Source organism: Bubalus bubalis, chromosome 4 (assembly GCF_019923935.1).
Source record: "Bubalus bubalis isolate 160015118507 breed Murrah chromosome 4, NDDB_SH_1, whole genome shotgun sequence".
NCBI classification, from domain to species: domain Eukaryota; kingdom Metazoa; phylum Chordata; class Mammalia; order Artiodactyla; family Bovidae; genus Bubalus; species Bubalus bubalis.
Genome location: NC_059160.1, coordinates 107,572,623 through 107,586,963, shown reverse-complemented (window position 1 = coordinate 107,586,963; position 14,341 = coordinate 107,572,623). Strand labels below are relative to the sequence as shown.

At 38.7% G+C, this 14,341-nt stretch overlaps 1 protein-coding gene across 4 annotated transcripts in view; it reads left to right on the top strand.

Moving 5' to 3' along the window:
- Positions 1–14,341, top strand: part of TMTC2 (transmembrane O-mannosyltransferase targeting cadherins 2) — a 417,736-nt gene that overhangs the window by 206,918 nt on the left and 196,477 nt on the right. For all 4 annotated transcript variants that reach the window (XM_025284384.2, XM_006054570.3, XM_044941876.1 and 1 more), the window contains one exon: positions 2,922–3,750. In XM_025284384.2, coding sequence (XP_025140169.1) covers positions 2,922–3,750 — 829 coding nt within the window. The remainder of the gene's footprint in view (positions 1–2,921; positions 3,751–14,341) is intronic.

Here is a 14,341-nt window from a genome sequence, read left to right as displayed (position 1 = left end):
TGGGTAAATGACTATGAAGATGAAGAAAAGTTAAGATGATGTCATTAGTATTTAATAACAATTGGTAATATCATGATCCTTGCTGACATAGGTTCAGAGTAGAGATGGAGCAGATGTCCCAGATGAGTTCTGTGGCTTCTAGCAAGTAGAGCTGGGGTGAATGATAGTCAGAGGAGGAGAGTTCAGTGATGGTTGCATCATATGATAAGACACTATTTTCATTTGAACTTGTACATGCTCAAAATACATTGCTTTGTGGACTAGGATTTTTTCTTTTTTGGGGAGGAATGTAATTGACATTTAACACTGAATTAGTTTTAAGTATACTACATGATGATCTGATATATGTATATATTGCAAAATGAATACCACAGTAAATTTAGCTAACATCCATCACCACAAACACACAAATTTCTGTTTTTTTCTTGTGATAACAACATTTAAGATGTATTCTCTTAGCAACTTTCAAATATGCAATACAATGTTTTTAACTACCATCCCCATGCTATATATTACATTTCCAGAACTTATTTATCTTGTAGCTGGACATTTTTTTTTTTTTTTTTTTTTTTTACCTTTTGACTATCTTTATCCCTTCACCCATTTTGGCTGTCCTCCCAACCCCTGCATCTGGCAATCCCAATCTGTTTTTATCTACAAGTTCAGGTTTTTTGTTTTTTTTTTTTAATATTCCGCCTACTAGTGAGGTCATACAGTATCTGTTCTTCTCTGTGTGACTTATTTCACTTAGCATAATGCCTGCAGGGTCTCTGGTTGCTGTTGACAGAACTTATAGTTTAATAGTTGAGTAATACTCCGTTGTACATATATAGCACATTTGCTTTATCTAGTCACTTGTTGATGGACACTTAAGTTGTTTCTCTGTCTTGGCTGTTGTAAATAATGTTGCAGTAAATAGTGATTATGGGTGTGTAGGCATCTTTTCTAGGTAGAGATTTCATTTTCTTTGGACAGATGTCCAGAAGTGGAATTACTGCATCGTATGGTAGTTCTATTTTTAATGTTTTGAGAGGCCTCTGCACTGTTTTCTGTAGTGGCTGCGCCACTTGGGATTCCCATCAGAAGTGCAGAAGTGTTCCTTTTTCTTCACTTTGTCACCAATACTTGCTGTTTCTTGTCTTGTTGATAAGTCATTCTCACAGTTGTGAAGTGATACCTCATTGTGATTTTGATTTGCATTTCCCTGAGGATAAGTGACATTGAGCACCTTCTCCTATACCTTTTGGTCATCTGTATATCTTCCCTGGAAAGATGTCTATTCAGATCTTCTGCCCATTTTTAAAAGATTGTTGTTTTTTTCTCTTAAGTTATGTGAGTTCTTTATATATTTTGTATATTAACCCCTTACCGGATACATGACTTGCGAATATTATCTCAAATTTTTAGTGGTTTGACTTTTTATTTTGTTTGATGGTTTCCTTTGCTGTACAGAAGCTTTTTAATTTGATGTGGTCCCACTTGTTTATTTTTGCTTTTGTTACCTTTTATAGGTTTTTTAAGCAAAATATTTGGCATATTCTTTGTATGGTTCCAGGCACCTTTCCGAATGTCTTTGAGGAAGACAGTTTTATATAGTGCCAGAGTGTGTGTGCTCATTCTGTGTGATCTCAGTGAGAGATCACATTAGCAGTGAATCATTAAAGTTGGGAAATGGTGTCGGCTCTTCTCCCTTTCCCACTGCCTCTTCGGAACTTAAATTGAGGTCACTAAATTCTTATTTTGGTTGAAAGAGTTTGCCAGAAATTTCTTATTAACAGTGATGCCCTTTGGCCTCCCTCCCTCAGTTCTGTCTTTTTATTAAAGCCATTTTACTTTTAAAAAGTTACCATTGACATGGAAATTTAGGATTCATGAGGAGTCTTATTAGATGTTTATTATCACTGATGTCACTGAGAGCCCAGTTTATAAATTCTGCGAAGAGATCAAGATAGTTAAACAGGGACTGGCATAGACATACCACAGTTCCCCTTGTTATATGAAAGTATTTGTTCCTGTGAAAACTTTTGTAAGCTGAAATGCTGCTGCTGCTGCTGCTAAGTTGCTTCAGTCGTGTCCAACTCTGTGCTATATTACCTTAGGAAACATCTTGGTAGCAGATGTACAAAATAAATGGAGATGAAGTGCAAACAGTTTAAAGCCGTGGCAGCTTGATGCTGAGTGTAGTTCCTGGGGAAAACGCTTGGTGATTCCACTCTCACTGTTTGGGGTATGCACTGCCTCTCTAGATGGCTCCCTGCAAAAACAAATGCAGAACCTCTTTTCACTTTTCACCTTTTTTTTTAAAAGTGAAAATCCTCTTTGCATTTGTGTTGTTGTTGCTAATGAGAGTAGGTACTAATTTAGGTCTTTTGTAAAAGCAAAGTGGCATTAAGTGAACATTTGAAAATCAGGGTATACCTGTACCTAAATTCTCTTTTTCCTTTGAGCCATGCAGAATCCTGTCAACTTCATGTTTTTTGGCATGCCTGCTCTTTGTTTTCCCCAGAATCTAAACTATAAAATGAAAGAAGACATTTATTAGATGTCTACTATATTCCATATACAGTGCTGAGTATATTGTGGTCTCATTTTGACCTAATACCAGTTTGGGGAGGGAAATATTTTCAACCCATTTTATAGAGGTCAAGAAATTGACGCTCTGGTTACTGATATTTAGCAAGAAACAAGAGGAAAAGATACTCGTGAAAAACTGTATACAGAATTGGATTCTATAGTCAATTTTTTAAAGCTTACAGGAGCCATAAGCATGTTTAAAGGAGATAGAAACAAAGTCATGTATTTGAAACCTAATACTCTGTTTTTAGTTGTCCATTTAAAGATACTTTTCATTTTTAAATGATCTGTTCCTGTGTCATATTGATGATGATCTTAATTTTTTCCCCCCTCTCTTTTGGTTTCAGAGGAAGAACTTGTCTCTTTTTCTCAGCATTAGTTTGTTAACTTTCTGGGGAACTTCCCTTTTGGGTGCCCGTTTATACTGGATGGGAAACAAACCACCAAGCTTTTCCAACTCTGACAACCCAGCTGCTGATTCGGACAGCCTCCTGGCTCGCACGCTCACCTTCTTCTACTTGCCAACCAAGAACCTTTGGCTGTTGCTATGCCCAGATACCCTCAGTTTTGATTGGTCCATGGACGCCGTGCCTCTGCTCAAAACAATTTCTGATTGGAGAAACTTACACACTGTGGCCTTCTATACTGGACTCCTCCTCCTTGCCTACTTTGGTTTGAAGAGCCCAAGCATAGAAAGAGAATGCAACGGGAAATTTGTAACAAATGGCAAGCAGAATGCAAATGGACATAGCTGCCATTCAGAGGTGGAGTACGGGAACTCAGAGATTAAACCCAGCTTTGCATCCAAAGTAGAAAATGGCATTAGAAACAATGCATCGCAGAGAACACAGCTTCCTTCTACGGAGAACATAGTTGTTCTGTCTTTATCTTTATTAATAATACCCTTTGTTCCTGCCACGAACCTGTTTTTCTATGTCGGCTTTGTAATTGCAGAGCGAGTATTGTATATTCCTAGTATGGGCTTTTGCCTCCTCATTACAGTGGGTGCCAGAGCCCTTTATGTCAAAGTCCAAAAGAGGTTTCTCAAGAGCTTGATTTTTTATGCTACAGCTGCATTAATTGTTTTCTATGGACTCAAGACGGCAATCAGGAACGGAGACTGGCAGAATGAGGAAATGCTGTATAGGTCAGGGATAAAAGTAAACCCAGCTAAAGGTAATATTTTATTTTATGCTTTTACCTGGATGGTTTACCCTTTCTGCCTTTTTATATCTTTCCTTCTTGCTTTTTAACAGTGTGAAGAAAGAAGAGGTTCTTGTAATACTTACTTGAACATTTTCTTTTTTTTTTTTTTTCTTTGAGAGATGATCAATGTGACCATTTTAGAGACTACCGTTGTTCCATATTTGGAATAGGGAAGTGTTTTCCTAAGTTCCTGACTATACTTGTCCAGAGGAGTTAGAGCTCCTATTGTGTAAAAATATTGACTGTCGTCAGAATTTAGAAAAATGCTTGATTTCCACATTTTAAAATAATGATATGGACATCATCTCTTTTCATCATGTAGTAAAAGTCAGATTATCTCACTTAAATACAGTTTAGCTCTTCTGTTTTCCAAGCATCGCCTAAGGAAATACCACAAGGCTTACACTGACATCTTTGAAAGATTTGGAGATAAGGCTACCTCTGAATCTTCGCATCGTGTCTGGAGGTGTCAGTGTGTGCGTGTGCAAGCGTTGAGTCATCCTTAGTTTTGCAGAGGCTAAATTATCTGGATGTTGCCAAGCGGTTTGCACATTCTCATTTGGAAGTAAGTCCTTAAGTCACTTAAGGAAGTATACTTTTTACTGTACAATGAGAAGGCTGAGCATAATTTTCATGATTGCTTTTGATTTAGAAAATTATTTAGCAAATCTCAAAATCTATTGCTAGAGTAGAAAGTAGCCTTTAAAGTGTAAGTGAATAGTCAAAAGCTGTTAATTCAGTGATTTATCTGGTTTAGACAAGGAAATGATGACAGAACCTAGAGAGCAGTTGAATGAAAATAAGTGTACATTTTAAGTACAAAAATATAGCATAGTAAATAGTGCCAGAGTCTTGTTCTTCATAAGCTATTTTTTGTGTGTGTTTATCCTTTAAATTATGGCAGCTTGCATAGTGTTTGAACTAGGCTTTTTCTACTTTTTCCAGCACATTTCTGTACCAGTATTCAAATACTGAATGTGTGAGACTGTTCCTAATGAATGGAATGGCCTGCTGATACATATCAGGATAATTTATCCAAATATCTAGATGTCCCACAAACAACTCTGGCATTCCTATCTGATTACCAATTTAGAGTTCTTGAACAACTACTCATTTCTTTAAGACAAGGGACTAATTGTTGGTACTTAAAATGTTTAATAGATTGCAGAGACTTTAATAGGAGCAGAAACATTAAAATTGAGCTGATACATAGCATAGAATTCTTCACTTCTCATGGAAAACTCTTTACCTTGTGGCTTTTTACATAGTGAGCACTGAACAATTTATTGAATGTCTGCACCTGAATCTTGCTGTAAAAATTTTTGCAATCTGTTCTTTATAGAATGCTTTTCAGCTAGTTTTTCTTCACTGGTACATGAGAATATATAAAACATGGCTAGGTTGCCAGTTTATTTTCCTGCTGTTTAAAAGAGATATACACTGTAAGGAATTAAAAGAAAACCCCGGCACATTTCATCACAGGGTTGTTTGAAGGATTTATTAAATGTATTGGTTAAGTTTCAGGTTAAGCTACTGTAACAAAGAGGCAAGACAGCAGTGGCTGAAAGAAGATAGAATGGTTATTGTTTCATAACAGTCTAAGCCTGTGTAGTCCAGAGCTGATAAGATGGCGCCGTGGGTCTTCTGGATCCGCGCGCCTTTGCTTTTGTTCCCTTGCCATCTCAGTGGGGTCACCCTGTCCAAGTGGTCCAAGATGGCTCAGTGTCACTTCAGCACTTCAGCTAACAGGAAGGGGGGCAGAAGGCACAAATGGCGGGTGTGCCCATTCTCTTTAAGAGCATATCACAGGAATGGCCATCCCGTGCTCGCTGCCAGACTCTGGGCCACGCCTCACTACAGGAAAGGCTGGGAGAGATCATCTTTATTCTGGGAATCCGAGCGCCCTGCCACACTGGATTGCTCTTGAGGAAGCATAGGGCTGATCCTGAGATGCTGCTATAAGTAGCCGTCTCTGTCCCAGGGTAGGTGAAAGAATTCCCAAATATTGTCCAGCATTAGCTACTATACTGTTGACAGTTATGATTCTGACTTTGTTGAAATTATTTTGGTGACATGGTTAAAATGATTGGTCATTTCTTCATCCATCTGTTCACTCAGTAAACAGTTATTAAGCATGTCTGATATATTTTCGTGTCTCCTACTACTTAAGAAGTGTGATCGTATTTAGGTACTCCAAATATTATTAGTTAAATGAGTATACAGCTGACCAGTAGTATAAATCCTCTGAGACATCAAAAACTGAATTCCTGAACAACCCCTTTGCCAACCTGTACTCCAGCCAAGTGCTTTACCATCTCAGTTGATAGCAACTGCATTTTCTCAAAAGCTTTGCCCGACGTTAGGAGTCGTCTATATCTGCTCTTTTTATTTCCTACCCTACATCCATTTCATCAGCAAATCCCTTCTGTTCTGTCTTCAAAAACACATCCAGAACCTGACCATGTATTACCATTTCCACTGCTACCATCATGCCCCAAGTCACCACCATCTTTTATCAGACTATTACTAAAAGGCTATAGCGAAATCTCCCTGCTTCCATTTCCTTGCCTTTTAGCATGCTTTTGTGAGAGTCAGATGTCATGTTATCAGGTATTAATAATAGGAATTTAGGTAAAAAAGGCTTAGTGTGAGTTTTAACGTTAATCTGACCCTGAGTTGGGCTTGAGTTGAATGTTTGCTGTAGATGGAGGCATTGTATATACCTGGTTTCCTTTTTTCTTCTATAGTCATTGGGCTTTAGCCCAAACTTGGAGTCTGTATTTTGCATCTCTTTCTCCTGTAAATTAACCATTTTTATATTGGAGCCCTGCTGGTGTGTTGGTTAAATGTAGGAGAAGGAATGTGTCCTCTTTTTTGGTGATTAAATCTTAGTGTCTCTGGGCTGTCACCTTTATGAGGGTTTCTTAACTTTCCTTCTCTCTCCTTCTTGTTGGGACAGGAAAGCCAGAGGGGATGGGAGGGAGAGGAGTGCCTGTCCCCCACAGCCCTGGGAAACAGCTATGGTAAAGCTGATTCCCTGGAGGGGAGACCTTTGTTATGAAGTAGGATCATTTCATAAAAGTTCTTTTTCTCCTCCTCTGCAGAGCCAGGAAGGCCTGTTTCTTGGCTTTTCAGTGCAAGAACCTGGGAGTCCCTGGGCCCTGAACTAAAACCCACAAAAGAGTTAGATGCTGGATGCCTCTAAGATTAGGGGCTCCAGAAATTTCTTACTCTCACTTAAGCTCCACCACATTCAGCCTGCAGCAGGTTACTGAAGGTTAACCAGCCTTCAGCAGGTTATGGCCAGTTACTTATTCCTGTCCGTTTCTCCTCCGGGTAGTCTCATCTCTTTGCAACTGGATCTTCCTTGAGTTTGCCATTTGTTTAGCACATTCTTGTTGTAAGAATGGGAGTGAGGAGGTCCAAGCTTTTTATTCGTCTGAGTCGAACCCCTGCTTCCATTTTTCCATCCTTAGCATCGACCTTTCATCAGCAGCCCTGATGATTCTTTTGAAACATAACCTGGACTGTGGTGTTCACTGCTCCCCGTGCTCCACTGGCACCCATTTCTCTCAAACTCAAAAGCACACAGGCCGAGACCGGACACTGCAGGCCCCCAGCCTTGCCTTTGCTTGCTTCACTCCAGCCCTCCTGGCCCATATGTTGTGCCTTCTCTATGCCTGGGAAACCCTGGCCTCAGACCTTTGGCACTTGCTACTGCTTTTTCTTAGAATGTGTTTTTTAAGATAGTCTCCCTCAAATCCTTTAGGTCTTTGGTGCAACGTTGCGTTATCAGTAAGGTGCTTACTGTCAAACTGTCTGCTCTTTGTAAAATTGCAGCTACCCTTCTGCTTCTGCTTTGTCCAGTGTTCCCTGTCCTCTTTCCAAAATACTTTGTTTTTCCCATGACATTTAGGACCATTTGACAGACTATATTTTCCTTATTTCTGTGTTTATTGTTTCAATGTGTTGTTCAGTGTACAGTATAATGCATGACACAAGAAGACAAGGAGTTTTGTGGGTTTTTTTTTTTTTTTTTTTTTTTTAATGCTATGTATGTAGCTACTAGGACAGTGCCTGGAAGAGAGAGGGTTTTTTTGAGTGAATACACTGATGAATAAATGTTAGTCGTAATCCCCCTCCTTAAAAAACTTTAGAACTTATTTAGAGATAAGGTATATATTTATTATAGGCAGTGAAAGTGTAAAGTATGTTGTCGATGAACCACATCCTTGTTACCAAGTCCAAGCTCGCTCTGCTCACCACACGGCAGGCCAGTAAATCCGAGAGAAGAGGCGTTGAGGCAAGAAAGGGATTGTAATCGGGGAGCCAGCTGACCTAGAAGATGGCAGGCTAGCACCACAAAATAATCATCTTGTCAGGGCCTGGTTTCCAGGTTCTCTCATAGTTCAGAGATGGAGGGAAGGTGAGGAAACAAAGTAAAAAGACTATTCAGTCCTTGAAAATGTCCTTCACAGGTGGTTGACTCAGGTTCTCTCCCTGAGGCAGGCCCATTATGTATGTTTATAATAACAAGAAAAGGGTTGAAGTCATAGAAGCAAATCTAGTGTAAATTTAAAATTAACCGTTCCTATTCCATACTAACGGAGAAGGCAATGGCATCCCACTCCAGTACTCCTGCCTGGAAAATCCCATGGACGGAGGAGCCTGGTTGGCTGCAGTCCATGGGGTCGCTGAGGGTCGGACACAACCGAGGGACTTCACTTTCACTTTTCCCTTTCATGCATTGGAGAAGGAAATGGCAGCCCACTCCAGTGTTCTTGCCTGGAGAATCCCAGGGACGGGGGAGCCTGGTGGGGTTCTGTCTATGGGGTCACACAGAGTCAGACACGATTGAAGTGACTTAGCAGCAGCAGCAGCATTCCATACTAAGGCATGTTTCATAATAAGAGGGATAGAATTGGGAGTGGAGTTAGTTTTGGACTCCTTGAGTCCCTTCTGTGACATATGCTTCCATTTTGATACAAGGCAAAACTTTTAAAATCCAGGTTCCTGATTTATTTCTATTTATAACATGCTAATAAATATTCTGGCTCCAGTGACTTCCTTAGCAATTATGAGACTGGTAGTCATCTTCTTTAAGATAGTTTTTTCTTAGTCTGTGATGTTATTTGAGCCTAGCCAAAGATTAGAAATGCTTTAAAGCCAGTCTTATGTAATTGTGTTTGAGATTACAGTTATTTCATTGAGTTAGTTTTTTTTTTTTTTCTCCTTTGAAAGCCTTTGCAAATTTTGGAGTACTTCAGTGTACTATTACTTCAGCAGAATATGATTTTAAGCCTCATGAAGCATTATACATGAAAGCTGCTGCCTTCAGTAATGGGTTGTACAGACAGCTGCCAGTCATTAACTGATTGGATGCAAATGATGATGAGTAGAGCCTGTCATAGTGAGTGTGTTGCTAATTTATGTTTAAATCTGGATAGTAGAGAAATGATAGCTGATTTGGACTATGTAAACCACAAGTCCTATCTCATTATGTGGTTGATAATGTCAGGAAAATACTAGACATAGTTGATTGCTGTAGTTTGCTCATTTACAATGACTCTTTGCATTTTTGTGCTTGGGAAGGAGGAAATTTTCTTTGACTGCTTTAATAAGCAAGCTCATTATTTAATGAACAAGTCAATATATTTATATTATTTAAATATAATAATATTTAAAAGCTTTTTTTTTTAGTGTGTGTTTAAAACACTGTGTTTTATATACTATATTGATAAGTATTTGCTTGGAAAAAGCATTTCTTAATGCATTACAAAGTGGTTAAATGTATGATCACTTTTCTTTCTTGGCCTCTGGCCTTATCTAAATTCCCATGTATCTTTGGCTCTTACAGAATTTGGCACCATTGATTTCTGCTACTAGGGCTTTCAAGGAACACTACACAATTTTGACTGTCTTTCTCTCATTTCCACAGCTGTCTCATCTATGGTTTTGCCTCCTCTTAAAATTTATTCATTCTGCAAGGTTCTATCCAAAGTGTGCCTTCACTTTCGTTTCTGTATAGAATCCAGAACACTACTTGGGATATATTAGTATGGAGTCAATAAATGTGTCATTGAATTTCCAAGTTACTGTCCCCGTGACTATAGGACTTCGCCATCTTGGTGATTTGTCTGCGTCTCAAACGCATCACCAGTTTTCCCTAAACCACCTATTTGCTGACTTCCTTATTAATTATGGTTGTTAAGCAGAGACTAACAAAGTTGTTATGGATAAACAGATCAGTGAGCTCATATACATAAAAAAAGGTGATAATGATAGCATAGGGGCAGCATATTTAGTGTGCTAAAAGGCATTTACAGTTTTACAAGTTATAAATTAAAAATCAGATCTGCTCTTTAGAATGGTTGGTTTATTAACTCTGTAGCAATTTGCCTTATAAAACATATTGTGATTTTTTTTGTTTAGAAACAATTTCTGAAAATATTTAGGATTAATGAAGCAGGGTTCATCCAAGGAAAATTTAGCATGATAACATTTATTTTAATGTTCTTTTCTAATGTAAATATGTAAAATTATGTAAAATGACCACATATTTGAAATTATAAAGGTGATTATTCACACATCCTATATTTCCTATATTCAGTCCTTCCTTATGCAAATAACAAATATTGTCCATTTAGATATAGAAAAACAGAAATTAAATAGTTGTGTCAGCTGTGCAACATTTGACAGTTTTTCTTTTTTCCTCGATTTCTGTGAAATTGATACTTTTATGTCAGCTTCACATGGTTGCAGATTTCAAGAAACAAGTATGTGGAAGGAGTATCATTTTATGTAGGAAAAAATTCATAATTTAAGTGAAATCTAAACCACTAAGCCATGTGAAACTTGACTAATTCATTGTGGATTTTATGGTCTAAGTTTTTGATTACCTCTAATTGACTGTCTTCTTTAACTGTGGTATGTTGCAATTAACCAGCTAACTTTGAGATTGTGTAATGAATCTTACTATATTTCTTAGATAATTTGTCAAGTTACAATACTTCTGAGGTAAGATGAGAAAATTTCAGAGGTTCAGATTTTTATGAAAAATAAAATTTAGCCGTTAAGAAGGAAAACCAGTATACTGTTTTATAAGACTGACTGTCTTGAGTTAAAAAGGTATAAAATACAAATTTTCATTTTTGACAGAGAGATGTGGTAGGAGATAGCTAGCAAAAAGTTCCCTAAAAGGCTGATTGAGAGAAAAACAATACAAAGTGGAATAAGGTTTCCATAGGGTAAAGAAATTCTGTGTTTCTTCTTCTGCTTTTGCTTTTTTTAAGTGATGTAGGATTCTGTTATTTTCTGTTGAGCAATCTTGATACAATTATTATACTAATCAAAAATCACTATAGTAGAAAATGTTTATCAGTTTTCACAATCAATAGCCAGACCAAAAAAAAAAGATCATTAAAATTGCAAGCCATAATGGGAACATGATTACCTAGCAATATAAAATACATACAATTTGAGGGGTTAAGTAGAGTGATGTGGGAAGTGGAAGTGCATGCACGCACATGCTTTCATCTGCCCAGCCAGTCGATGTCTTTTGGCTCCTGCATTTAATCCATGTACATTTAAGGTAATTATCGATATGTATGATCTTATTACCATTTTCTTAATTGTTTTGGATTTATTTTGTGGAGATCTTTTCCTTCTCTTGTGTTTCCTACCTAGAGAAGTTCCTTTAGTGTTTGTTGTAAAACTGGCTTGGTGGTGCTGAATTCTCTTTAACTTTTGCTTGTCTGTAAAACTTCTGATTTCTCCATCAAATCTGAGCGAGAATTTTGCTGGGAGGAGTATTCTTCGTTGTAATTTCTTCTCTTTTATCACTTTAAATATATCATGCCATTCCCTTCTGACTTGTAGAGTTTTTGTTGAGAAATCAGCTGATAACCTTTTGGGAGATATCCCTTGTATGTTCTTTGTTATCTTCCCCTATTGCTTTTAATATTTATCTTTGTCTTTAATTTTTGTCAGTTTGATTATTTTGTGTTTCAGTGTATTCCTGCCAGGGACTCTCTGTGCTTCTTGGACTTGGTTGACTATTTCCTTTCCCATATTAGAAGTGTTTTCAGCTATTATCTCTTTATGTATTTTTTCAGGTCCTTTCTTTCTTCTCCTTCTGGGACCACGATAATGTGAATGTTGGTGTGTTTAATGTTGCTCTGGAGGTCTATTAGGGTGTCTTCATTTTTTTTTTTTCTACGTTCTGTGGCAGAGATTTCCACCATTCCATTCTCCAGGTCATTTATCCATTCTTCTGTTTCATTTATTCTGCTCTTGATTCCTTCTAGTGTATTTATTCATCTCTGTTTGTTTGTTCTGTAGGTCTTTTGCATGTGTGTATGCTTAGTTGCTCATTTGTATCCAGTTCTTTGCGACCCCATGCAATGTAGCCTACCAAGCTCCTCTCTCCATGGAATTCTCCAGGCAAGAATACTGGAGTAGGTTGCCATTTCCTTAAGGGCATCTTCCTTACCCAGGGATCAAACCTGGGTGTCCTGCATTGCAGACAAATTCTTTACCATCTATACTACCAGGGAAGCTTAGCTCTTTTAGGTCTTTGTAAACATTTCTTGAATCTGCTCCATTGTTTTCCTGAGATCCTGGATCATCTTCACTATCATTATTCTAAATTCATTTAGAGAAGGTTCACTATCTCCACTTCATTCCCACCCCCCCACCCCCCCAGGGCTTTTATCTTGTCCTTTCATCTGTGACATGACTTTCTGCTTTTTCATTGTGATTTATGTGATTTTTGTTCTAGCCACTGTGAGATTGTGCTTCTCCTTGCTTCTTCTGTCTGCTCTCTGATGGAGGAGACTGAGAGACTTGTGTATCCTTCCTGATGGGAGGGACTAGTGGTGGGATAAACTAGGTCTTGCTCTAGAGGGCAGGGATGTGCTTCAGTTCAGTTCAGCCGCTCAGTCGTGTCCAACTCTTTGCAACCCCATGAATCGCAGCACGCCAGGCCTCCCTGTCCATCACCAACTCCTGGAGTTCACTCAGACTCACATCCATCGAGTCAGTGATGCCATCCAGCCATCTCATTGTCTGTCGTCCCTTTCTCCTCTTGCCCCAATCCCTCCCAGCATCAGAGTCTTTTCCAATGAGTCAACTCTTCGAATGAGGTGGCCAGAGTACTGGAGTTTCAGCTTTAGCATCATTCCTTCCAAAGAAATCCAAGGGCTGATCTCTTTCAAAATGGACTGGTTGGATCTCCTTGCAGTCCAAGGGACTCTCAAGAGTCTTCTCCAACACCACGGTTCAAAAGCATCAATTCTTCAGCACTCAGCCTTCTTCACAGTCCAACTCTCACATTTAATCCAGTTGTCTCCTTATGATTGGGGTTGTGCTCCCTCCCTGTTAGTTGTTTAGCCTGAAGTGACCCAGACCTGGGGTCTGTGGGGTCTATGGTAGGGTTAGTGGCAACCTCCAAGAGGACTTATGCCATGGGCCCCCTTCCAGGACTGCTGCTGCCAGCTCTCCAATTGTGTGGCAAGCCTGCTGATCCATGCCTCCATGAGAGGTCCTCCAGTTATAGCAGGTAGTATGGTTCGGTCTTCTGTGGGGTCACTGCTCCTTTCTTCTCGATCTTAGTGCATGTGAGATTTTGTTTGTGCCCTCCAAGGATGGAGTCTGTTTCTCCCAGTCCTGTGGAAGTCCTGTAATCAGATCCTGCTGGCCTTCAAAGTCAGATTCCTTGGGAACTCCCAGTCCCTTTGCTGGATCCCCAGGCTGGGAAGCCTGATATGGGGCTCAGAACCTTCACAGCAGTGGGAGAACTTCTTCTATATTATTGTTCTCCAGTTTGTGGATCACCCAACTGGTAGGTATGGGATTTGAGTTTATTGTGATTGTGCCCCTCCTACCATCTTGTTATGGCTTCTTCTTTGTCATTAGACATAGGGTATCTTTTTTTGGTGGGTTCCAGTGTCCTCATGTCAATGATTGTTCAACAGACAGGAGCAACTCGGGTGCTCTTGCAAGAGGAGATGAGCACACATTCTTCTGCTCCGCCATCTTGAACTGGAAATCCTGTGTTTATTCTTCTTAATTTGTCTCTTCTAAGTAGAAAAAAGAAATATAAAATAAGGGGGTTGACAAGAATGAAATGAAAATGTCTCATTGAAATGAAAATCTCAACCAAAGGATTTTTAAGAAGTAAAATCTAAATTGTTAAGGCACCTTTTAAACATTTGATTCTTGAGTAAGTTAACTGTGGTTTTTCATTGACATGGAGTAAGTCACAGTAGTTCAAAAGCATATGGTTTCCTCTAAGAACAGAGTAGCACATAAATCTTTTCTTTGGTTCCAGTTCTAATGCCTGCAAGTACAGTTTTTCAGGGAAGGAAAAAAGACAACGGACTCAGTAAAAATGGTCTTATTGTGTATAACAATAAACTAGGTGACATATCACTGTGTCTTTGGGATTACCATAACAAAACTTACTGAATCCTTATGGGTGTTTGAAAGCCTTTAACCCTAAAATTAGTGTTTCCTTAGATTGAATATATTTACTAGTGGTTATATTTCAAAGAAACATACT